This window comes from Apus apus, chromosome 5, assembly GCF_020740795.1.
Source record: "Apus apus isolate bApuApu2 chromosome 5, bApuApu2.pri.cur, whole genome shotgun sequence".
NCBI classification, from domain to species: Eukaryota; Metazoa; Chordata; class Aves; order Apodiformes; family Apodidae; genus Apus; species Apus apus.
The window spans coordinates 62,460,320-62,485,807 of record NC_067286.1 but is presented as its reverse complement, the minus strand read 5'-3'; the positions used below and the strand labels follow the sequence as shown (position 1 = coordinate 62,485,807).

The 25,488-nt window shown below is 47.2% G+C and overlaps 1 protein-coding gene across 1 annotated transcript; it reads right to left on the bottom strand.

Moving 5' to 3' along the window:
* Positions 1–369: 369 nt before the first annotated feature.
* On the bottom strand, positions 370–21,643 carry GCH1 (GTP cyclohydrolase 1). The gene is made up of 6 exons (XM_051621186.1): positions 21,255–21,643; positions 9,751–9,860; positions 7,459–7,514; positions 4,470–4,501; positions 3,392–3,476; positions 370–2,760 (listed from the first exon to the last, which is right to left on the bottom strand). The coding sequence occupies exons 1-6, from the start codon at positions 21,565–21,567 to the stop codon at positions 2,634–2,636; spliced, it is 723 nt and encodes a 240-aa protein (XP_051477146.1). The 5' UTR covers positions 21,568–21,643; the 3' UTR covers positions 370–2,633.
* Between the last annotated feature and the right edge of the window lie 3,845 nt (positions 21,644–25,488).

Here is a 25,488-nt window from a genome sequence, read left to right as displayed (position 1 = left end):
TGCTTCCCACCTCCCCTGCCCCCATGTATTTGCTGTCAACTCCTCTGCTGACACCAAATCATACAATGAACCTTCAAGATCATCCAGCCCCAACTCCCTGCCATGGGCAGGGACACCTCCCACTAGACCAGGTTACTCAAAACTCCAACTTGGCCTCAATGGGGTTTGATTCTTTTTTTTCCTGTTGAGTCAACAACTGGGGACTGATCTGGAAACAACAGCAGCTACTCTTCCAGAAGAGCAACCTAACATCTCATCACAGGCTTGTGGCACCTGCTAGCCCAGAAACAACCCACACCCCAGGAGATGGAGCTCATGCCACTGCCTTGTGTGATGCCATCACCTCCAAGTCACCCAGGACACCACCACTCCAAAGGATAACACTGTGCTTTAATGCTTTAGAGACAATGGACTTACACATGGTACAACAGGCTGTGCATTCTACACCCCTATAGGCACTGGGTGTAGTTAAAGCTTGTGTATTTGAACAATACCAATGGTCCAAAAAACACACCAGGTCTTACAACAAAAATGTGAACAAAATCCAAGGCCACGAGGAGAGAGAGACATGTTTTAAGGACTACAGGTCACATCAAAATGAAACAGCCATGGTGCAACATGAACTTTATCCAGAATAGAGATAAGTGGTTAAAATGCAACTTTTCATTATTTCAGGAACAAGACAGTGTTCTGCAGAGACTTAATTTCCAAACTGAAGCAAGCAAAGAGAAAGAGATGGACTAGTGTGTGCTCCTTTGGTCCTCAGATTCTCCTTCCAGTTGTTGAGCTAGAAAGAGAAAGAGTTTTACTCTGAACTTCAGGCAAGAAAGATTTAAGGCTTTTCAGCTGGGTATCTGAAACATACACAGACCTCAAGAGTGGCAATACCTGCTCTTAATCATTTAAGAACAACAAATGCCATAGAGTTAGTGTATTTTATAAATGTGCAACACACACAGCTCATTTACACTAGCAGACAAACACTTTGATAGCACCTAACTCTACAGAATCCAGGACAGAGGATATTAGAAAGGATTTTTCCAATAATGCTGTGAAGGTCATCAAGGTAGATTAGTGTAATTGAACACACGAGGTTGCTGCTCTTGAAAGTTCTTTAGACCCAATGGAAATTTGTCCAGACATGATTTTCATTTCATTTCCAACACTGGTTGAAGCAAGAGCCCAGAAAGTTGGTAAGCTGGACCTTGCCAGATCAGGAGCTGCCTTTGAGGTTACTGTACAGAACATCTTGGATTCATATTGGGAAAAGCAGATACAACCATGGCAACCTGCAGTGGCAACCATCTGACACCCTGGCTGGCATTTTATTGCTCCAAGTTTTGCCTCCCGTGCTTATTTTGAGAAGGGTGGTTTTCATTTGTGCCTCATGTTTTCCCAATTAAGAGTTACAAAACACCCACTGGAATCCTAACAAAGAAGTTCAGCCAAGTCCAGCTGACTGAAAAAACTTTGTGTACCAATACTGCCACATGCAGAGGTTGCCACATGCACAGAAAAAAAAAAGTGGTTTAATTCATTTTGATGGCCCTAGAAATTGGCTTTTTTCAATTGCTCTGATGAAATAAGTTGTCACTTCAGGTTTCTTTGTCCTGAAATGACCTGCCCTCAGGCAGGAGAGGTACAATGTGCTGTGCTCAGGATTTCAGTGCTCACCTTTGGTCCAACATTTGAGAGATGCAAGTATTGAAATATCTGAAGAGAACTCTTCATTTTCAGATTACCAGACCAGACTTAGCCTTCTCATTCTAACCCACAAAAATTCCAAGAAGGAAAGCTCAAGATATAAATATCATTAAAAACCTCTTTGGATATCTTAGCACGTTGCAGAAAGACTCTGGGGTTTTCTTCCTCCCACCTCATCGTGTTAAATTTTGCTTTAAGATAGTAAGAAAGCTGAAGTGGTCAAACATTGAGGCACAGAGCAAAAAGGTGCACAAAACCCTTTACATTGTGTTAAGACTGTGCCCCGAGTGATTTAGAAGTTGGTTTCCTGGCATGTTAAGAGGCTAAGAAAAATGTGTTTTCAATTTCTCAAAGAAAAGAACACACACAAAAAACAGAGTTGGCAAGAATATAAAACACCACCAGCGGTAACATCTCAAAGAGGTATAACATACATATCCAGATACTGAAGTCACTGCAGAACTGGTAATAAAATACAGTCAGAGAGAATTCAGGGCCATCCATTTCAGCAGAGGCACAGTGCCTGCAGCAGAAGTGGTCCTACCAGGATCCAGAGCCTTTCAGCTCCTCCCTCTGCTGCTCCTTATTTATTCTAACAAACATCACCATTTCATCAATATCTGTTTCACTCCCGAGCTCCATTTTTCTCCTAACAGCAGCGTATCCTGCAGCGTAGGTGGGGCAAAAACCATTCCTAACCCCCAATTCACAGCTTGTAATTTTCTGTGACATCAGCATCATTGGAAATCCAGAAGGAGCCAACCTCATGGCTACATTTTGCATTTGCCATCAAAAGTCTTTTACTGCACAAAGACTGTGACAACAATTCACAACGATTTAGTTTCAAAGTGAGATGCAGGAACAAGGAAGGACAGACATTGACACTGGACAGAACAACCTCTCAGGTGCATTTAGAGAGTAAAAGAGTTTCAGCTCCTGATGAGTGTCAAGAATTCTTCACGGGTCTTTGGATCTTCCCGGAATACCCCCAACATTGTGCTGGTTACTGTTTTACTGGTTATTTTCTGTACCCCACGCATTACCATGCACATATGCCTAGAAGAAATGAAATAATGAAATAAGAAGAAACGAAATAAATCAGGCATCCTCAAAGGAGAGAGGTCATCCTACAGCAAGACATTTCCTCCACTGGCACATTTCATTCTGGGAAGTGACAAAACCTCCATATCCAGCATGGCCACCTGTCAGTGGTGTCCTCTGTGGAAAAGAGAGATTCCCGGCCTCTGAGCACTGCCTTCTCTCCCCTCAGATTCTAGGAGAATCCCACCTATCCAAGGTGCATCCTGATGCCAGGGACATGCCAATCCTAGGAGAATCCCACCTTCCCAAGGTGCATCCTGATGCCAGGGATGTACCTGTTGCTAGTCCCAGGCTTTGCTCCACCTGGGGAAGCAGCAGATGTGCTGAGGCAGAGCTCAGACCCAGTGCCACCAGGACAGATGACCACACTGCCAGTTGCCACTGCAGGGGACAAGGCAGGTCCCCACTTTGATGGCTCCAACCCACCAGGCCACTGGGCTGGGCAGGCAAGGATCAGCCCTGCCTGTGCTCAGCCTCACAAACAAGCGTGGTGCGCAGCTACTGCAGCCAAAGAGGCAACACACAAGAGCTCTGCAGCACACAGCAGGGGTCACACAGGACCCCAGAACAGCCCAGAGTAACTTACGTGGCTTCAACCACCACTCCAACTCCAGCAGGCTGCAAGGCTTCTGTGATGGCAATTGCAATTTGCTTGGTCAGGCGCTCCTGGACTGAGAGAACCAGGGGGGTTGAGAAGCAGAATTAGCTCTGACCAGCACACCAGTGCCCCACCACTGCCTGGGAAGCAACCCTGCAGCCTCCCTTCCAAGTATGCCTGATCCCCCCCCACCACCCACCAGCTCTGCTCTCCCTAAATCAATTTTATTCATACCAAATCCCATCTTACAGCTGGTATCCTGGAACAGACCTTTTATTTGCTGGTTTATATTGGGAGTCATTGTGCATTCCTCCTCTGCAGGAACTGCATTACCATGATTTGTTGTAACAGCTCTTGTGGCTCCTATTATGCAGTTAGATTTTTCTTGCTCCTCTATATTCTTTCAGTTTTTAGATATTTGTTCACTGGCTTTAATATGCTGCACTATCCATTCCCTACACAGTTTCTCTTGTGGAGAAAGGAAGTGGAGATTAAAAAATGAGCAGGTTAAGAGAGTATTGTCCTGCAAAGCTTTACTTCCTGCAAGCTCTAACAGCCTCTATTCACCAGTCTGACTCTTAGTGGTCTCTAAGACTTCTGTTGCCAAGAACAGGCCAGATTTAACAGCAGGACAATGAGAGCAGGCTGAGCCCAACCCAAAGCCTCAGATCCTGCAGCTTCCTCCACTTCCCAGGCCCAGCAGGCAGTCCATGACATGGCAGCTCTCACTTCACCTCTTCAGACAAGAATTCCTGAAGGCAACTCTCAAAGATCTGTAGGAGAGTTCATCTCCAGCAGCATCCAGCTAGCTCAGTTACTCCAGGCAGCTGTGTCTTGCAACACATTTACCCTCTGAATCAGTTACTGCCTATTTCTATTTTCATAGGCAGATTTTCCCCCTCACTGGAAACACAGGGGTTAAGACAACAGATGAGAAGCTCCTGTTGAAGAACATGGTGTTTTTCTTCACACCAAAATTTGCACAGCTACAGCCCACCTGCAATTACCAGTACCCTGACCTGGACATCAAAAGGGTACACACAACAACAACAAATTCAGTGTTTACCTTGTAATCTTCTACTGTATATTTCCACGATCCTGAAGGAGAAAAGAAAGGGACAATGTTACACATATCCCTACCTGCCCATTGCCTGATCTTCACTTGATACTATCAAACAAGATGACTTTGCAGACTTGTGTTCCTGCTGGAAACCCACACTGGCTGGCACTGCTCAGGGGCTTCCCTCAGCACATCCCTGCGTTCAGTGGCAAGTTGTTCCCCTACTTGCCACCCCCAGAGACAGCTTCAGGACACCTGTTACTCCTCCTTACATCATCTTCTGGTGGCTGTTACTTTGGAATCACTCATGCCACCACCCACCTGCATTGCAGAGGTGCAAGGGGATCCAAGCCTGAAGACTCCCCAAGAGCTAATCCTTGGACTCAGGATCCTTCAGGCCAGATTACCTCTTTTTGCTTCAATCTAAACCAAATGCTGTTTTAAGGACAACTCAGATATTGGGATTCCCAGCAGGCTACTGAAATTAAGCAAGAGATGTTTTGCATTCTTGCATTTAACCACAGAGTTAACTAAGAACAATGAGACCAAATTGTTTTTATTTAAAACAGATGCTCTCCCCTCCTATATCAGACCATCCTTCACATTTCAGTGCAGGGATCACCTTAGTGCTCCTCTCAAACACGACTTCAAAGTTAAGCCATCTGAGGGGAAATGCAAGTGGCACTATCATCATTTATTGTCACAATGTTATAACCCACACATTTAAGAAAAATCTGGTAACTGCTCTGTCACTCGATGGGTTATTGATGCCAACTTCAGATGCTTAATTACACATCAAGTGGCCATGTAAAGAAGTTGCTATAGAACACCCATCTGGTCAGAGTAGACAGAAAACAGACACAGGCTGTCAGCCTGAGGCACGAGTTACAAGGAACATTTCTGACAATGAGATTTGTCTGCTGTTTTGGAGAGACAATTACACACAGAAACTCCCCTCCAGAAATGAAATGGTTGTGTTACAGCTACTCTAAACAAAGCTACATAATCTTTATATTAAATATATGGATGGCAAACAAGATGATGCTCAGATATTTTTTACACTGGCATTGCATGCAAGAAGCCCTGTAAGCACAATTATATAAAAACAGTTATTTGTATCAGGATTTTCAAGCCCTGAGCTTAAAATCCAAAGATGTTTGTTTACTGAATGCAGGTCATCCACAACTACAGAAACTCCCCACATTAGACAAATCCTATTAGAAAAGATTAGGCCTACAGTACCAACAGCCTCACAGCTCTTCATGTGAACAATGGCTGCATTATATAGGGCACAAAAAGGCAGCACTACTTGGCCCACCCATCTCTCCATGCCCCCAAAAGCAAGTGAAGGCTGAGAGCATTTTGTTATACAAGATTCTAATCTTTTCATCACTGCAGTATGTGGGAGTTTTACCCTAACTTGAAAAAACAGAGGCAAAATTTCACCTTTCAAGCACAGCACAGGAAGCTTTGCACATTCATCCACCTGCCTATACTGAGAATAATCAGAGGGACAACTGTACACTTCTAGCAACATGTTGCCAGTTGCATTAAAAAATATATCACTGAAGATAGTTCTTTCTACATCTGCAATTCAGGGGAAACCAGGGACAAATCAACTGAGGCATATTTCATATGTGATCCTTCCTCCTGCATACAAGCCCTGCAGAAGTGAAGCCAAGTGCTGAAGACAGTCTTCTCAGCAAGGATGCTCAGCTTCAGAACTCCCAACTCAAAAAGTAAAGCCCTCACCCCTTAAAGAGACCCAGCCAACACAAACCCAAGCCATGAATGGCCACATGGATGTCCCCAAGCCTAAGCAGCTACAGGAGGCAAAGTCATTCACCCAGGAACTGCAGTGCTGTCAGCTCAAAACCTCCTCACAATGTCAGCAGTTAGGTACAGCCACAGAAAACCTGTACCAAAAATTTAACTCTTTGAGCTGCCTGTTCCAGCCTTTTCATCAGAGCAAAGCCCACTGCTACAAGCACTGCTGGAAGACATGAAGATGTCCTGCCTCTGCTATGAGGTTACATTAAAAGAGATGCCACCTCCAAGGGCCCAACACAAATTCACTGCTGTGCAAGCTGAGCACAGAACAGAACTGACTTTAAAACATTTCAGGGCCATATCCTACACAGCAGGTGTGCAGATTTACAAGGCTAATTCTCATTAGTATTATTGGAACTACAGTAAGATTAACAGATACATCAGGGAAAGTATAAGCAAAACCTACATGGACTTTCTGAACTACAGCCAATTTTTCAGAGTTGTTTCTCAAGAGACCCTTCCACTCCAGTCCCAAATAATCTGCTTTTTGAAGGGATCTCCCACCCCTTCCCTCACCAGAACTAGAAAGTGTCACTTGATAACAAGGTTTGGTGCAACAACAGATCCAAGGGCATTTGCTGAGGAAAAAGCTATTTTACATAACAGATGGATTTCTCCAGTGTATCATAACTGCTTTGTTTCTTAGGCTGAACCTTATCTATAAGAACTACCTTAGGGCTCTCTCAGCAGGTTTTGAGTGAAAGAAAGAAATGCCAAATTTCTCTGAAGAGTCAACTAAGAGATAAGAGTTTTAGGTTCAGTTTTTATCCATACAACGTGTTCATTTACGGTTTGGCAGTTTTGGATTTTTGTTCTTCTCAATATGCAGATGATTCATGAATAGCTGGAGATCCCCACTGGCTTTTGTGGCCTGCCTTTGAGACCAAATTCTCTGCTGCTCTTGCTTCTGTGCTCCCTGGAGACATCAGCACTGGGGGTGAATGTACAAAGGTGTTACAGCTCCAACCACGGTTGACTGATGTGAATCAACACAGCTCTAAGACTTCTCTCCTCTCCCCAAAAAACATAATGCTGAGAGCTGGTCTAAATCCAAATCCAGGACACAAAGTGGGCTGAGCTTTAGAGGGGGACCAGATTAGAAAGATTAGCACAGCTTGTAATCCTTTTTACAAATTAGCATCACTTTCATTACAGTAACACTTACCTAGCAAGCTTGCTGAGGCCAAGAACTTGTTTGTTAGGAAGGTAACCAATATGTACCTAGACAGAGGAGAACAAACCATTAACAGAATCAAACCCACACTTCCAAATCCATATGAAACTCATGCAGAGAGAAATGAAATGTGCATTTGCCCCAGAACTAACTCTGGAACAGTCCAGAAGTCTTAACTTGTGGGAGGAACATGCCACCATGCAAGCCTGAAAAATTTGGAGCAAACAGAGACTGTAGATGCCTGGTGAGGTCAGTGTCCTGGTGAAGAATAAATTAAGTTTTCTGAGGTGGAGAAAAATCACAACTCTTCTAGAGCCCAGGCTTATGTTCCAAGTCTCAGGAATGCTACAGATGACTTCTACATTTGGGTACTAAAAGCAGTCTATTACTCAGCACAGCACTGTTCATCTAAAATAAGCTTTTCTTTCAAGAGCTAAAATGGATTTAGGGAGCAAGTCCAAAAGGAACTGTTCTTTACTTCCAGTTAAAAGTCCTGATGGCAAGAATTACTTAGCCACCAAAGCCAGGCTGCACTTGTTGATTTATTTTTCCCTGCTATTGGTAGTACCATAAATCACTGTAGGATTAGGTCAGCTTCCATCCTGCTTGAATATGGATTTGCTGAACATTTGTCCTGAGCACAGAGTTGCACTAAGTTGGAACAAGTTTTGGAGAAGAAAAGTGCTCAGATACAAGGGTGGGGAGGAGGGGAAAGCTTCTTAGCTTCCTGTTTTTAGAAACCCACACACAGGATACTGAATCCAAGTGGGTTTACAGTTATAACAGATAAGGCAGCACTTGTGCCACTGTACCAGAGACTTGAAAAATGAGCCAAGATACAGTAGGGAAGTGTCAGTGGAGGATTCTGTCTGTGTGCTTTGCCTAGCAGCCCCACCTCAGAATCCTGTACTGCTGCACCTGCAGGTTGAGGTACCACAGTGCACCTAATTACCTGGCTAATTTGCTCATTCCTATCACTTCTGTTGGGTAATCAACCCACTGACACCTGAAAAGACATGAAACATTTCAGATAAAGAGACATCACTTAGAAATAAGCATTGAATCCTGTACCCCAGAGTACTGTTGTGAATTTCTTGATTTCAGAACTGCAAATACAAACCCAACTGGTCAGTATTTGCAGCCTGTTTGATGTACCCAACAGGAGAATGTTTACTCTTGAGAATATTTAGAGGCACACCAAGCCCTTTAGCAGACCATTACATGGGCAGGACCAATTCAGTGTTTGTGGGGAGACTTCTCCAAACCACACAGGCTCAACAGGAGATGCAAAAAGAATGCATATTGTCACTGGAGTAACAAAGGGAATGTACAGTGTGTAGCCAAGAACAACAGGTGAAACAAAGCTTGCACAGAAAAAGAAGTCACCTTGGTTTCCTGCATAGAATACCAACAGTAAGAAAAGAAAGCAGATGAAATGGACTTGACTCAACTACATAAACAGCTGATTTCTGTTTGGGTATTTTATTTTTGGAAGACAGTTCACTTGGGGCATGTCTGGTACTGATTGAATATTACAGAAAACAGAAGCACTTGCCACTCTCTGGATGCCAGTACATTTTGGTAAAGCAGATGGGGCAGAAGAAGCTCCATCCTTCTGTGCTGAGCAGGGAGTGCAAGGGCTGAGATGTGCAGGAGGAAGTACCCACTCTGAACTCTTCACCACATTTACACTGGTTAACTCAAGAATTTGTATTTTCTTTTATAAATTGTTGGCCTCACAATTCCAAGAGTCTCTAAACTACCACCAGCCCCTTCCATGGGAGTCCCAACCTAAGCAGCCCTCCTGCTAGGTCAATTTTGACCACCCCCTCCTTGCTTGCTTAAGACAAGGCTGCTAATCAGAAGTTTACTCCACCCACAGGGGGGTTCCTGAGATGAAGGAGCACTAGATAGCTCAGAGCCAAAAGCTAAATCCATGACAGAGCCAGCGTGCAGGGTGAGCCAGTTTAATATCAAGATGTCTGCCCTCAAGGCTTGTGGCTGCTTCAGGAAGAGCAGCTTTGATATGAAATGTCAGAAACCATTAGATTACCTAGACTAGGAAAGGTTAAGCATCGTATTTTAGGAGCTTAAATTCAAATAAAACTCACATTAAGGAGGCCTTCCTTATTTGTATTCTGAAGATTAACTTCTAGAATCATAGCCACAAGCAGTAAATACTTACAGCTTTAAAATCTTTGTAGTTACAGCTACAAGGTCTTTTACATGTACTTTAGGTCTTTGATCATGTATTCCCACATCTGTTTTGTGAGGAAGAGTTACCTTTCCAACAAATGGAACGAGGTGATGCTCACACAATGAGAACATGTCTATGTCCTTCACAATTACCATCTCATCGTGATCTTCGTCAAAGATGGCGTCATTCAGAACATCTGAAATCAAACATTGGCATTAAAAAAAAATATACAAGTGCACAAAGCATGGAAGGTTCTTCCAGGCAGCATCTGAGAAAGCTTGTAGCAAGGGCACAGCTCTCTCAGAACTACGGATTTTAGGTGTAAGATACAGGAGGAAAGTAAGGAGGAACATCACAAGAAGACTTTGGTTTGCATATGAGCACACAGCTGCCATGGTTCTGGTCAGACCCTCTGTGTGCTACACCAGAAGTCAGCCTATAGTGCTTCATTTAAATAATAGTTTGAGCCCCAGCTAGAACGAGCCTGCCTGAGCTCAAGAAGTGTTTGGATAATGCTCAGACACATGGTGAGAGTCTTGGGGTGCCAGAGGGACAGGAGCTGGATTCAATGATCCTGATGGGTCCCTTCCAGCTCAGCATACTCTATGATTCTCTGAGTCTACCCTTTGCAGAATTATTGTCATCTTGAAAGCAACAAAATACTGGAGCTGACAAAGCCAATGCTGAGGAGGAGAACACATCTCCAAGTGGGATTTGATTCGTGTTTCTACCTGCCACTTACAAAGCTGAGCCTGAGGTTTGAGAAAAGCTAAGCCACCACAGCAGCTTCTTCAAACAACTCAACACCAGTGTCTCCAAGAAGGCTTTGCATGCAAATAAAATACTTTCTTTCATCCTGAAGCACACCAGCCAGCAGCTCTTCAGGCAAACGCAAGAGTCAGAGAGAAACTTGCAACCACAGGTTGGGGGAAGAGATCTGCTGTCCTGAAATGAAGCAGGCATGCACATCCATACTCCAGCCTAATTCTGCATCCCAGAACTAGCAGAGAATTGAGGTGGAGAAACCCACAAAGATAGAAGGAAGAGGAGACAGCTCAATAAGTAAAGGAATATGAGTCTCAAAGCTCAGCAGAACAGATCCTCAGGTGGTTTTCCAGATTTAGCAGTCCTCCAACACATGCTCAAGCAATCTTGACACAGGTTACAGCAGATTCCTATAGTCTCCACAAAGACTGCAGGCAGCTGGACCATGCTTGGAGGCTAGAACAGTCTCAAGTCAAAAGACTTTCAAAGGACAAGAGGGAAGAGCTGTATAGAAGGGCCAGGTTAGAGAGAATAGTAAGAGAACTACCTGTACAGAAGTTGATCAGAACAACGAATTCTGTGAACAAGTCAGCTTGAAGCCACACTGACTACTGGGAGTTATTTCCAGGAACCAGAGCCTCACATACCATGACCAGCAGGGGAAGCAAGGGGCTGAGGGACTGCCCAGCTTCACCCATGGTGGAGCTTAGCACCCACCGTGGCAATGACACGAATCTGATAGTTGTGTCTGCTCTACTTGCCTTTGTGCCTCCCCCTGACACGCACACACACCTAATGGCCACCATCTGCTGGCGATAACGTCTCATCATCACGGAGCATTTTAATTTCCTGCTTGCTATCAGCACTACACAGGTAACCCTGGAAACTGTGCACAAGATGTTCTGCCTGCGACGCACGTTCTCTGCTGAGAAGGGCTGGCAATCTGCAAGGCAGCCAGGCTGGACCCCAGAAGGCTTCTGAGCAGGTCAGAGAGCAGGAGTAAGGGGCACAAAAGCAGCTAGGAAACATCTCTGTCAAGGTACATACTTTTGTTCTTCAGATTTCAGAGTTTAGTTCACTCCAAACACTGCTGGCAAGTTGTTTTTTTCTTACATGGGGAGCACCATGCAGTTCTATAACTATGAATTCAACCAGGAACAGGCAAAATCCAAACAGAGCAGGCTGAGAGGAGAGGGAAGGGGAGATGGAGCAGCCACCTGGGTTCTTAGGTCCCTCCTGCAGCACTCTGCAGACTTGCCATTTCCACAGCAGAAAGGCAAACAGTGGTTTCACAAAACCTGCTACTGTGCCCATTATTAAAACAAAATCCAAACAGATCCACGAAGCATCTCCAGAGTGATTGCTGCTGTTATTAGATCACCAGCTTGGCTCATACCAGCCTTGCCAGGAGCATATCAGAGCCTGATGTCAGATAGGGATTTACGTCAGCATGCTCACAAAGCAGACTGTCCAGAACAATCAAGAATGGCCACCTTCTCATTAAGTCATGGTAATGTGTGACAGGCTAAGGCCAGAGCTTCAACAGAAGGTACTTCAACCATGAAGTCTCATACGTGTGTATTTATATCCATAGACACACTTATTCATGTATAAAAGATGAGTCAATCCTTTCAGACTTCACCTAAGGAACCTAAGTCTATTCCTGAAGAGCTGTGGTGTATCATGGAGGCAGCTGTTGGTCCTGTTTTAAACTTGGAGGAAAAAGAAGGTTAAGTGACCTCTGAAGTAGCACACAGGCAACTTTCAGGAACAAAAGGCATCTTATCATGGCTACAGCCCAGAGTCACAGCAGCCTGGGCAATGCCAAGGGAGTTTTAGAGGTGTGTAAGCAAACAGATCCCTGCATCAGGAACATAACCACAGAGCAGTGGGGTGCTTCTCACTTCTCACTTATACAGGCCATGCCAATTTTGCACCTTAGATGAGTTCAACACCAGCAGCAAGTTGGTGCTGATTTTAAGTCAGCACCAGTCACTCCTGTTCAAGGAGGCCCAGAGCCTCTTAAAGAAGAATCCAGCTTGGTGTTAGCCCCTCCAATAACCCCTTCACAACTGCCAGATTATACAGGGGCACAAGGTAAAACAAAATGAAAGAGGGAAGACCAAAACCTGAGTAAATACCTGTGGTGTGAGAGGAGACCCCCAGTTACCTCTGTCCTGCTCCAGTCCCTCCTGCTCACACTTCACAAGCCTGTTACCCTGCAAGTAAGCACAGCTTATTTATCCATCCCTGTACTTCCCCCTTGGAAATCCAAGCCTTGTGTCGACAAAATAAGAGTTGGGTCAGAGTAGCTGCAACAAGAATCTCAGCCATGTCCCACCACAGCCCTTGTCTCCTGTCATTACACAGGAGATACTGGTTTGGCAGAGACTCAAACACTTCATGCAGGGAGGAAATACCTTTTTATCTAACTTTGTCTGCCTTTTTTTTCAGTCATTCAATTTGCAGCAGCATCAAACAGGGCCTCGACAAGCTCAGCCTGCAGCAAGTGTTCTGGAGAACTTAAGAGCTGAAAGCAGAGAAGGGGAAACAAGGCCCCAGATTAACCAGGCCAGAAGAAAAGCTGAGGACAAATTTGTGTCTCTTTTCCCATTCCTTCATTCTACCTACCAGGGCACACACCTGCTTCACTAGCTTGATTTGTTTCCTCATTTGAAGGCCACTCAGGGCAAGATCTAAAAGTCATGGTGTCCCAGCCCAGCCCTACCCCAGCTCACACAGAGCAATGTGACTGTGTCTCTCAGCTCCAAAATATCCACCTGCATCTTTGCTATCCCTTCCTCCTGTGGCACCAGGATCTTAGAAACAAAAGCATAGAAGAAAGGAGGGCTAGAAGTAAATACTGTTAGCTTGGTTTCCTGGCAAAACAAGACACCTGCAGCTCAGATGGACTTCTCAACAGACTACTTTTCCTTAATACATAAAGGAGATTCCTCCTCTCAAATGAAGCAACACTTTCACTTCCTCCAAGCACCACCTACACAATCCTCCACATCAGTAGGACAGGACTAGTGTCTCCTCTGCTAGCAAGAGGATGGGCATGTTCATAAATCATCCTTCTCAGAGTTGTACCTCCCCTCACTCCACTTTCATTAGTGGCAGCTGTGCTCGAGTGTTGCCACCAAGCCCTCTCTGTAAGCCAAAAACAACTGCAAATAACATCATTTCCATTCTCTACCACCCCAGAAAAGCTAAGGGTATTTACTGCTCAAGTCCTTAAGTCTAGGCACATCATGTTAAAAGCTAAAATTCAAACTAAAATAAACGGCTGGGAGGACAGAAAGAAGAACAAACACTTTATGCAGATTTGGGGGGTGTTCCAGCTGATTTTCCTTCAGCTCAGAGGTCAAGCCCTGTTGGAGAAACTTCAGTGGGCTCTTAAAAAATGAACAGTCACCCCTGCTGCAAGGTAACTCCTGAAACAGAGCAGAATTAATTTTCCCCCTCTCTTTATCTTCAAAAAAAGTTGATAAAAGCAAAAATCAGAATTGGCTGAAGACAGATTGAGAAAGACCTTTCAGGATCCTGCGTCAGAGCTAAGCAAAAAGACCTGTTGCTATAGAAACTATTTGCATGGCTTTAATGGGACACAGGGAAGCAAAAGCACCTCTGGGAACTGAGGACACCAGAGCCCACCCGGCAGCTGGCTGAGAAGGTGAGGGGAAGGAGGGCTGGCAACCCTCTGCAGAGCAGCACTGCACCAGCTCCACAGCACTTCAGGTGTCCCCTTTTTACTGTGCCTGTGAGAGAGAGACAACTGCAGTGATGTAGGTTGCTCTCACTAGGAGCTGAAGCAGTTCCCCGGGGTGTTTAGCAGCCTCACTGCTGCTCCACTTTTGAGGCATCAGACTGAGGGTTGTTCAGTGTCAAGAGATGAAGGCAGGCTCAGAGATTCCCTGATACTGTTCATGAGCTCATCCATCCTGGCAGACACCTAAGGCTCTCCTGACAGCCTTACAGAGCTCCACACTGTCCTCACTGACAGCCCCTGTGCTCTCCATGGTGACCCCTAAGTTGCAGCAGGCAGCTGAGGCCATCACAGAAATGGGTTCTGGCCAAGGGACCCTCCTGTGAGGCTGGTGGAGCAAGTCACACCATACCTGAGCCCATTAGCTTGAAGAAACTTAGAGGGTAAGGTCAGGTAGCTTCTCTCTCAGAAACACAAACCAAGTTACACCAAAACCTCTGGCAGGGCACCTTAGGTGAACCAGGAACAGGTCATGGTTTGGAGGATACTCCAGAAGAGCAATGCCACAAGCCAGAGACCAAAGGGTAACTGTTCATTAGGGCAGAATGAGCTGGGAGGATGCTGGCAGATGTCTTTGGCTGTCTCTCTCAGAAAGAAGTTCCTCTTCATCAGAAGATAGATGTAACTGATAGAGCATGAGCTGAATGAGGTAGGGAAACCAACTGACTGCTGGGTCAGAATTGATCTGGAAGGAAATTGCTACACAAACCTTGCAGTTGCTGCTGGGTAAGCAGTAACATGTGCAGTCAAAACTGACTTTATTATGTGATGACACTACGGGATAACTGTACTTTGAGAAAGTATTCCAGACAAGAAACAAGAAAATGTTTGCAGCCTTTCAGGGTTAAAAAGGCACCAGGAATTGACAGGCATAAAGTGAAGAGACTCAGGCTACAGAAACACTGATAGAAAGTTTGTACTGCTGCAGGAAGCAAATGGCTTCAGGTTGCTAAGAAAGGGAGTGATCTGGGTATGCCAATTCATGGCAGAACCATCACTTGCTTCAAAATGTCTTGAAAGGGACATGGCCTAAGGTAGCACATTACTATTGAAATAGGCAATAAAGCTCAAAAGCTACAGAGAAAATTAAACAAACACCATGTGGCTTCCTTGCCATAATGTACCTTCCTAACAGAAGCCAAGACACATGAGAATTTACAAGTTTCTGCCTAGAATTTCAGATTTCATCACTGCCACACCAAAGGACTAGGAACACACAATTAATTTCAGACAGGAACATCTGCTTCAGAAGCAAAGCTTAATTCCTCAGTTACTAGAAGAGAGGTGAACCAGATGTGTAATTTAAGGCACATTTCATAAAAGCAAAGATGGAGGAAAAGCATTATTGCTCTTCAACTCATTCTGGCCATCACTTGTACAGATCTGTTTATTTTCCTATAAGACATTTCCCATCTTGCAGTGAGAGACTCAAGTCTATTCATAAGAGATCAGTTATTGCAGACTCTCAGATGACAACTTCTAGAACCTAATCTTGGCTTCATCTGCCAGGAGATTTATTAATGTGAGGGAAAGCAGGGTTATGGAGATGCTCATTAAAATGTATCAGAATTTCAACAACTATTTCAATGTCTCATGTCATAGAAGGTGCTGAAAGTGCCCCCCATCCACACTTTTCTGAAATTGAAACAAAGGAAAAATCAGAGAAGATGAAACAACACTTTGAAAACAACATGAAGAGATTAGAAGCCTTCGAGTTAAGATCCAAGAGATTAAGACATTCAAGAAATTCCCAACCAAGCCTCAAACAAGACTAACAAATCTGGTGTTCCCTGAGCTTTAATGGGCAGGGGAGATCATCCTGGGAAGCCCTGCATCCCTAGTTCCCAGCAGAAGTTTCTCTGCACTGAGTGCCTGTTCAACAGAGCAGGTTTCACCCAAGCAGGGGGGGGGACTGAGGGAAGAAACCCCCAAGAACCCTTCTCTGAACAACCCTGCATCTCCCACCCTTCAGTTTATGAGGAACAAGCCATGGCCATACCACAATAATACTGATATTTGAGTCACTTATAGGTTAGACTCTTGCATCTATGAGAAGAGAAGCTGCAGTACCTTGTGTCCAGTAACAGGAAAGAGTGATGTAGCTCTCAGCAAAGGGCACTGCTGCTGATCAAACAGCCCTGTTTGTTTAAGGCCCTGCCTGTCTATTTTAGCACCTCTCACCCACAGCAAACTGAGTAAGCTTGGAAAAATTTGAGTTTACACCATTGTTGTCATCTGTCAAAATCCCAAATCCACACAGACCAAGAAGATGAAGGAAAAGAGCATTAAGGTTGCTTTTTCACTCTTCACCATAAGAAAAGCACAAACTAACAAGGGAGGAAAAGCAACATACACACAGTTCAGCAGGTGTTAATCTACTGAATGAAACCTAATTATTTATTTGCTTTAAAATAAAAGCTGCAGTTGAGTTACTTAGCTTGCAGGCAAATAAAGTATACATGCAACCTTTCAAAACAGAGATTCAGAAAGCAAGGCTGCCCCAGTATTTCTGATTTCCATTTCCCTATTAGACACGCTGAAAGGAGAACCTGCCAACATGCTTGAAAGTTAACATACCTACCAGAAAAGTCTTCCAGCTTTTGTTCATTTAACAATTATCACCATTGCCAGCAACTACACTGTGTAATGAACAGGCCATTTTTGCTTAGAGAACACACAGCTGATGAAGACAAGCCAATTTCCTCCTGCAGATGCAGGCAGCTTGTTCCACCCTGTGCCTAATGTTTCCTACAGGATTACACTATCAAGACCAACTCCTCTATGATTTGTCCTTTGAAATTAGCACCATTAGCACTCACCATTTCTGTAACTTACCACTTAGCTCTGCTTGCCAAGACTGAACTGAGGTCCTCAGCTGGAGTTACAAGTCAGTGCTGTCTGTCTGCAGTCTTCTATTTCCATTCATTTACAACCCCTTGTGCTTTGTTGTATTTATCTAGTCTCACAGCCAGCAGCACATGAAGCCTTCACTAGAGGAGTGAGAGATCTCTCAAGGTTTAGTCTCTGTGTGGCCTGAACCAACTATAGGAAACCTAAAGGCAACCAGCAACCAACAGCCCAGCTCACCTTTATTACCCCAGAGAACAAGTTACTACTTTGTTACACAGTTTGCTCCCAGAAGTATGAAGCTGATAGATCTGACCTGGGCTCAGGATGAGAAAACAGGTTCTTGGATGCTGATGCAGAACCACTGCATGAAATTGAGAAGTCAAACTTTTGGCATCCTGTCTGCTCTGACCTCCTCCCCACCTAGATAGAGAGGCTCCTGTCACCATGGCTGTTGGTCTGCACAGATGCCCAAGTGTGAACTGCCAGCATTTTTCTTTTCATCTGGTCCCCAAGTGGAATTTACTGGAAATCACTGGGGCATTCCTGCTACTCGATGGAAGTTTGATGAGCAGTGCTATGGAAGTGAGATCACTGCATTTGAATGTTTTGTCAGAGAAAGAATGAGGCTGTTAGTAGAGACCAATTAATAGGAGAAAAGACAAATCTAGAAAGAACAGCAAGACCCAGATTTAGATATTTAGCAAGCAAACTCTACTAATGGCTCTGAAATGCAACACTGACCAGCTGCAGAACACATAGCAAAGATGAGTAAGAGGTGAAGCCCAAACACTGTTTTCTGGACTTGCTGAAAAGCAACTAGGAAATGCACAGAGTGGAAGCTGGAAAAGCAAAACCAGCTTCACTGTTACTCACAAACCTGAATGAAGAGACAGAAAGCAGATCTTCTCTACAACACCACAGATTCAAGTTTGGGAAGTATGAAAACACAAATCCGAGCAGGTGCCATGCAAAGTGACAACACCCAGGAAAGGAGATCAAGTGTCCAGCATATTTAACCATGTCCCAAATGTATTGTGTTCTCAGACACACAGCAACCAAAAAGATCAAGAAAACAGCTGGGTTTTTTCTTCTCTTAAGGATAAATTAAGAAGTCAAGGCTCAAAAATGAAAAACAACCCCCATTTGCTGACTCTGTTGAAACCACAGACCAGCTTAGCAGCTTCCAAAAGTTTTCCTTAAAATCAAAGGAATCAGGGCTCCTTAAACTCAACTCCCCACTTGTTTCACTTTCTCCCCCAGAGAGGACAGCCTGCTGCAGGGCAGTCATCTAACCACGCCAGAAAGCTTCCAGCATCCTGACTGTACTGAGAAGTGTTCAGTGACAAAAGCCAGGCCAGCTTAAGTCACCAGTGAGCAGCACTGCAGGCAGCTTGTTTTGTGACCAGCCAGTAAACCCCAGGTTCTCACTTGCAGCAGGTGAGGCTTGAGTCAAGCACATTAAACACCAAAGACCTCCTGCAGTGTACCTGCAACCTTATGCTGACCATTCTTCATTACATTTCATACTTTGGGAATATATTTTTTACATCTTTTTTAGTTCCTATATGGAAATTAAAATGCCATCAAGAACATATTGCTTTTCTCCCACCTAAGTCAAGGCAGGCCAACTCAGAAGGCTGATTTAAAAGCCTGCAGCTGCACTGTATTCACTGCCTGGGTTTGCCATTGCCACTCCTTTCTGGTTGCAGTCTGGCAACACAACTGTTAACTTGAGAAGCCTTGTATAAGATGGGACTTCCAGTTACCAAAACTGTTATCTCCTGCCTCTTGAGGGGCAAACTTGAACAGCTCCTCCACCCACACCCTGCCAATCACTGCTTTAACCCCCACCTATCCAGACAGCCCCACATAAGGAGCTGAATAAGCTGCAAAATAAAGCTGAGACAACAAGAGGTCAGGGCTGCTTTTTTTGGGGATTTGGGGTTTTGTGGGGTGTGGTGTTTTTGGTTTTGGGTTTTTTTTGCTTTTACAAGCCATTCCCTGGTCTAGGGCACAGCCTGGCTAGACAGGCAGATGTATGAGCACACCCAAGTGAACAGCACATGGGGATGCTGCAGCAGAGACAAACAGCAGGAGCTGCAGCCCCACAGCTCCCTAAGACACTATAGCTGCTGGCACTGGGTTTCACCATGCAGTTAAAATTTTCCCAAGTATTAGTTACTTGGTTATCAACCCTCTCAGCCAACTCCTCACCCACTAGTTGTTTTGCTAGCTGCTGTGGATTGGTCCTTCAGCTACAGCTCTCTCTTCTGTTTGGCTAGTAAGAGTGGGAAGACTGGAAGCTGGGAATTGTGCAAGAGGTGGGCAGCTGGAAAGTAAAAGGATTCCACACCTGACACAGGAAGGGATGTTCAGATTACAGCTTTTTTTATTTCCTAGAAAGGGCAGAAAAAAAACAGTCCAAGAATACAGCACCTAGCAGTGATGCATCAAACACTTGGATAGAACACAGCTCTCTCCCAGGTATGGCTATGCAGAGGAGGGGACTGTTCAGAACTTAATGAAATATGTGAGAGATTGGGACAGACTATTTGGGTCCCAGAGAACCCACACTGGAGCAGACAAAAAAAGCTACAAAAAACTTAAGGTAAAATGTGGCTCTGCACACAAAACTGGCAGCAATGTATGACAGGACCTGAGATGGGTGGCAACCTCATCTAAGTTCAGCACAGAAATTTATGCTTAGGAGCCATCACTAAAACAATCCTGCTAGAGACTGGCAGAGTGACTGTGAAACCACCTGTGTTTTACAGCAATAAAAAGGCACGTGCAGTCCTCAAATAAGGAAAGTTATTCCCAACAAATTACTATTCCAGGAGACCCAAGGAAACTGCATCTCAAACACACCATGCAGCAGCACTCAAGGAAAAGGGGGGGGGGGAAAGCTGGCCACTGCAGCCCAGAGCTGATTTCCAGATGTGAACCTGAAGACCTGGTTTGGTCAGAAAGATGAAGGCAGAAATCCTGTTGCTGAGGGAAGCCAGGACACAACACCAGCACACGGGTAGCAGCTGGCCATGAGGAAGTCAACGCTGGAAGTTAACACCCAATCTGATTTCAGAGAAGCCCAGCGCTCCAGAAGTGAAAAAGAAACTCAACGCAGGAGCCAAGCGTCAGGCTGAAGCAGAGAGCAGGTCGGAAAAGGGCTGGCAGGAGGCAGCAGGCAGCTCCCTGCCGCCAGCCCCCAGCACAGCTCAGCCTCCCCATCCGGCTGCAACACCCTGATGGGGCTGCGGGTGCGGGGAGAGGAACACGAGCAGCTCCTTTCTGCTTGGCATCCCCAGCTCCCCGCTGACAGCCCTCGTGCGCCAGCAGGAACTCGCCTTTTACTTCAAGAGGGAGCAGAAAGGGGAATTCCCCAGCTTCCCAAGCCCTTTTTATTTTTATTTTTTTTTTTACTGCTTCTACTGGGTACAGCCCATAGCGGAGAAGGCTGAAAAGGGGAAAACTGATGTAAAAAAAGCTAAACTGTCGGGCAGAATTTACCCTGCACTGGAACCGAGAGACAATGTTGGGGTTGCTGGTGATGGTGAGAACAAATCCGCCCCAGTTCCTCTCCTCCTGGCTTCAGGAAGAGCACACAGGCAGCCGGGACACTCACCTGGGCAGGGTGTGAACCTGGGGCACCTCTCTAGACCCGCACTGGCTGCTCTCTCACCTCCTCCTTTCTCCTTACTCCAGCTCCTCAAGCTCCACTGGCACCCTTGGAAAACCTCACCTGACAAAAGCCCCAGCAGAACAGGACCTTGCCTGAGAAAATTCAAGCCACCTGCGTCTGCCAGAGAGAAGCAAGGGTTGCAACCCTTCCGCACACCCAGCTCAGCCGGGCGCAACCAGCACGTTCCTGCTCCGGGGCTGGAGAAGTTCACAGCAGCAGAAGGGAGGCAGAACCACCTGCTCCGCTCACCCAAACCAGAAGCACCGGAGTTGATGAGAAGGACGTGAACTTCACCAGCACGGAGTTCAGAACAAAACAACGACAAACACCGGGGAAACAGGGGGAGAAGGGGACAGAGAGACCCCCCCCCCGAGGTGACAAGGGGTGACAGGGCGGCGGCAGAGCCCACTCGAAGCAGGAAAACTGTCCCCAGGGCCGGTGTGGAGGCAGCAGCTCCAAGCTCAGCCGCCCCGGAGCCCTCCCGGGGGTGACCCCGACCCTGCCGCCCCATGGGGAGGGCTCCCTACCCGAGATGGTCTCCTGGTAGCCCTTGGTGAAGAACTGCATGGCCATGGCCGCCCTCCAGGGCGTCTTCAGCAGCCCCTGCCGCTCGGGGTCCTCGCCCAGCGACCGCAGGATGCTGGTGTAGGCTGCCGCCAGGTTGGGCAAGCTCAGCTCGTTGTCCTCCTCGCTGCGGGGACGCTCGTCCCGCCAACCATCCCCCCCCGCCCCGCCGCCGGGAGGGACGCGGGGCTTCTCAGCGCCCGCCGGCTGGGAGGCGGAGGGAGGCGGCGGCCGCTCCTGCCGGGGGTACCCGTTACAGCTCCGTGCCGCCTCCATGGGGGCCCCCGCCCCGGGCCCGAGCGGACCCGCTGGCCCTCAGCGCTGCCGGCAGCGCCCCTACCCCTCCCGCCCCTCCGCCCGCCGCCTCCGCGCCCGCCCCGCCGCGCCGCTTTTATACCGCCCGCGCCGCCGCCATTGGCCGCCGCGCCGTGACGTCACGGGCGGTGTCACGAGCCGGCCGGTCTCAGCGCGGCGGGGCCGGGATCCCGCGGGAACGGGGGTGGCGGGAACGGGGGTGGCGGGAACGGCGGTGGCGGGAACGGGGGTGGCGGGAACGCGGGTGGCGGGAACGCGGGTGGGCAGCGCTGCGCACACACCGGTGTGACCCGCGGCTCCGCTGCCCTGGGGGGTCTCGCTCCGGGAAGTGGCTCCCGAAGCCCTTCTTCATCCTGTCTTCATCACGGAATCATCACAGGCTGGTTTGGGTTGGAAGGGACCTTCAAGATCATCCAGTCCCAACCCCCTGCATGGGCAGGGACACCTCCCACCAGCCCAGGCTGCTCCAAGCCCCATCCAACCTGGCCTTCAACACTGCCAGGGATGGGGCAGCCACAGCTTCCCTGGGCAACCTGGGCCAGGGTCTCATCACCCTCACAGCCAAGAATTTCCTCCTCATGTCTCCCCTCAATCTCCCTCTTCCAGTTTTAATCCATTCCCCCTCATCCCATCCCTCCCTGCCCTTGTCCCAAGCCCCTCCCCAGCTTTCCTGGAGCCCCTTCAGGCACTGGAAGGTGCTCTAAGGTCTCCCTGGAGCCTTCTCTTCTCCAGGCTGAACACCCCAACTCTCCCAGCCTGTCTCCAGAGCAGAGCTGCTCCAGCCCTGGGATCATCTCTGTGGCCTCCTCTGGCCTCTCTCCAACAGCTCCATGTCCTTCCTGTGTTGGAGACCCCAGCCCTGGCCCCAGCCCTGCCGGGGGGTCTCAGCAGAGCAGAGCAGAGGGGACAATCCCCTCCCTGGCCCTGCTGCCCAAGCTGCTGGGGATGCACCCAGGACACGGGTGGGCTCTGGGCTCCATCCCACGGTTCAGCACATCCTCTCGAATTTCTAGAGGTGGTTCTTTTCCTGCCCGGGTGATGCTGGCACATCCTGCTAATCCTGCTGAAGTGCTGTCAGAACCACTCTGGGGTGCTTTGAGTGTCTGGCAGCAGGATACGTCCCCCAGAAAGATCTCTCAGCTGGATGTGTCCCCCTTTCTGTGACAATCCCAACCACTTCATGACAGCTGGGTTTTGGTCCCTTCAAACCTAGGAGTTCTGCAGACACCCTCTTGCTGAACAGCTCACGTGCCCCCATGTTTTCATATCCCCACCTGTGGCTCTGGAAAGGATGACCGAGACCAAATATTTTTGGGATCTTTCCACAGGGATCTAGCTGGAATATCAGCCCTCCAAACACCTTTGGGACAGAGGTGGGAGACGGAGCACAGCTTGTCTTTGCCAACAGCAGCCACCAGCCCTTTCTGCCCCGACCCCATGTAGGGTTCAAATGTTGATGGACAAATAAATGCTGGGATGGGTGGTTTGGAAGGGAGGTTCCCTCTGGCTGAAGCTATTCTGGGATTTTATGAGGTAGAAACTGAGTGGTAGGTTGAGCTGAGCATGGAGTGCATGCTCCACTGCTCCTCACCCCAACCGTGAGCGGGTAACTGATGTTTTCTGGATTGCCATCAGAATAAATAGCTGAGATGCTGAATGACACAGCGAAGCCCTCTCCTTTCACACCACATCTCTCCTGAAGGCAGCAGGGACAAATTCTCCCTGCCTCCTGCTTAGGAAATGGTAAATTGCTGGGAGATAAGGAGGGGAAGGAGCTGTCGGGAGGGTTGGGACGCTGAGCATGACTCACTGGCTTTCCATCTCCTCCTGGCACAAGAGCTACATTTAAACCCAGACAAGTGGAAAAAAAGAAAATGAAAATGAAGAAAACAAAATATTAAAAAAAACACAACAAACAACAACACAAAAAAGCCAACCAACCAACCAAAAACTCCAGCAGCAGCAGCAACACGCTCCACATTTATCGTTCCGACGTTTCTGATCATGGTTTTTACCAGAAGAGAACCAGGATGACTCAGGTGAAATCAAGAGACCAGCACTGGCCTGCAGCCAGTGAGGTTTTGTTTTATTTTATTTATTTTAGTGAGGTTTTTTTGCCCTGGGCTCTGACTGGGAACAGGAACTGTTGTAGCAGAGGATTTGAAGCCCTGAACTCCGTCCCCAGACACCCACTGAGGTGCAGCTGGATGCCTCACATCATCTCACAACCCTCTGAGGATGTCCAAATCCTCCCAAATCCTCCTTATAAACTAGATGGGTTTGCTGGAAACCTGCTAAAAATGTTCATGGTGAGCAACCAGCGCTTTCATTTGGGTCCAGACCAAGCTGACAGGAGCTTCAAGCCCCTGAAACCTAATCATTCATGTGAAAGAGGAGTTAGTAAAGGGCAACTAAGTAGCTTGTCAGTCCCTAGTCTTTGCTACCTGTTTTTTCTTGGGAAAGGAGAAGATAAGCTACAGAGTCACCCCAGACTTTGTGGGAGCTGGCTGTAATTTTTCTCCTGTTTATGGGGGGGAGAAGGGCAGCTGTCAAACTATTTGCCAGGGTGAGCACAGCCTGGATTCACAGAATCATAGAATCCAAGAATCACAGCATCATTAATGTTGGGACCTTAAAGATCAAGTTCCAACCCCCCTGCCATGAGCAGGGAACCACTAGACCAGGCTGCACAAAACCTAGTCCAACCTGGCCTGAAAAACCTCCAGGGATGGGGCATCAACAACGTCCCTGGGCAACCCATCCCAGTTCCTCACCACCCTTAGAGTGAAGAGTTTCTTCCTACTATCTCACCTAAATCTCCCCTCTTCCAGCTTTAAACCATCCCCCCTGCTCCCATCCCTCCCTGCCCTTGTCCCAGGCCCCTCCCCAGCTTTCCTGGAGCCCCTCCAGGCACTGGAAGGTGCTCTAAGGTCTCCCTGGAGCCTTCTCTTCTCCAGGCTGAACACCCCAACTCTCCCAGCCTTCGTAGCAGAGGGGCTCCAGGCCTTTGATCATCTTGGTTCCCCTTCTCTGGACCCCTTCCAACAGGTCTGTATCTTTCTTGTGCTGAGGGCACCAGAACTGCACACAGTATTCCAGGTGGGGTCAATTCCCAGATGCACAGAAAACCACTTTTTCTGGGTGGGCTGGAGCAGAGGTTGCACTCGTGGGGCTGATGCAGCAGTTCTGGTAACAGCCTTTGCAAAGCTGGAATTGTTGGGCTACAAGGTAATTCCCTTGTGTGTCAGGATGTGTCACAACCCAGCCTCATTTCCAGCCCTGCTGAAGTCCTCTCCCTCTGAAACACAAACCCACGTGGGGCTGGGTAGGCAGAAGCACTGATGCTTGGCCTTTTATTTCTTTTTCCTAAGTGTTTTATGATAAGATTTTCTTGATAGTTCCTTATTAATTACAGCCCACGTTCTCATGTAGCCTTCCCAAAAGACATTTCTCTTTGCTATTTCTGATGATATCCAAAAAAAGCAAAACACAGGCTATAAACAGCAGAGCAGCAGATGGTGCCATGCAACGGTGTTAAAAGATACTTGGAATTTCCTAGAGGGAATCTGTCCTGTTTCTCTTTCCCGTGCTCACCCAGAGCGCGGGGGTTATTGTCACTGGGCAAAGACTGAACAGAGACTCTTGAGAAGTGACAAAGCAAAAAGCCCCGTGGGTGTAACCTGAGTTATTGGCAGATCTAGAATAAGGTGTAGAGCAGGTGAAACCACCTGGAGGGGACCTGAGGGTCACCAGGAGAGCCATAGGGTGCTGTTGGGTGCCAAGGCTGGGGGCACATGGGTGTGTGGTCTGTGGAAAAGGCCACCAGAGGCCTCTCTTGTCTTTGAAAGTAGGGAAAATATGAAATAAAATCATAGAATTGCT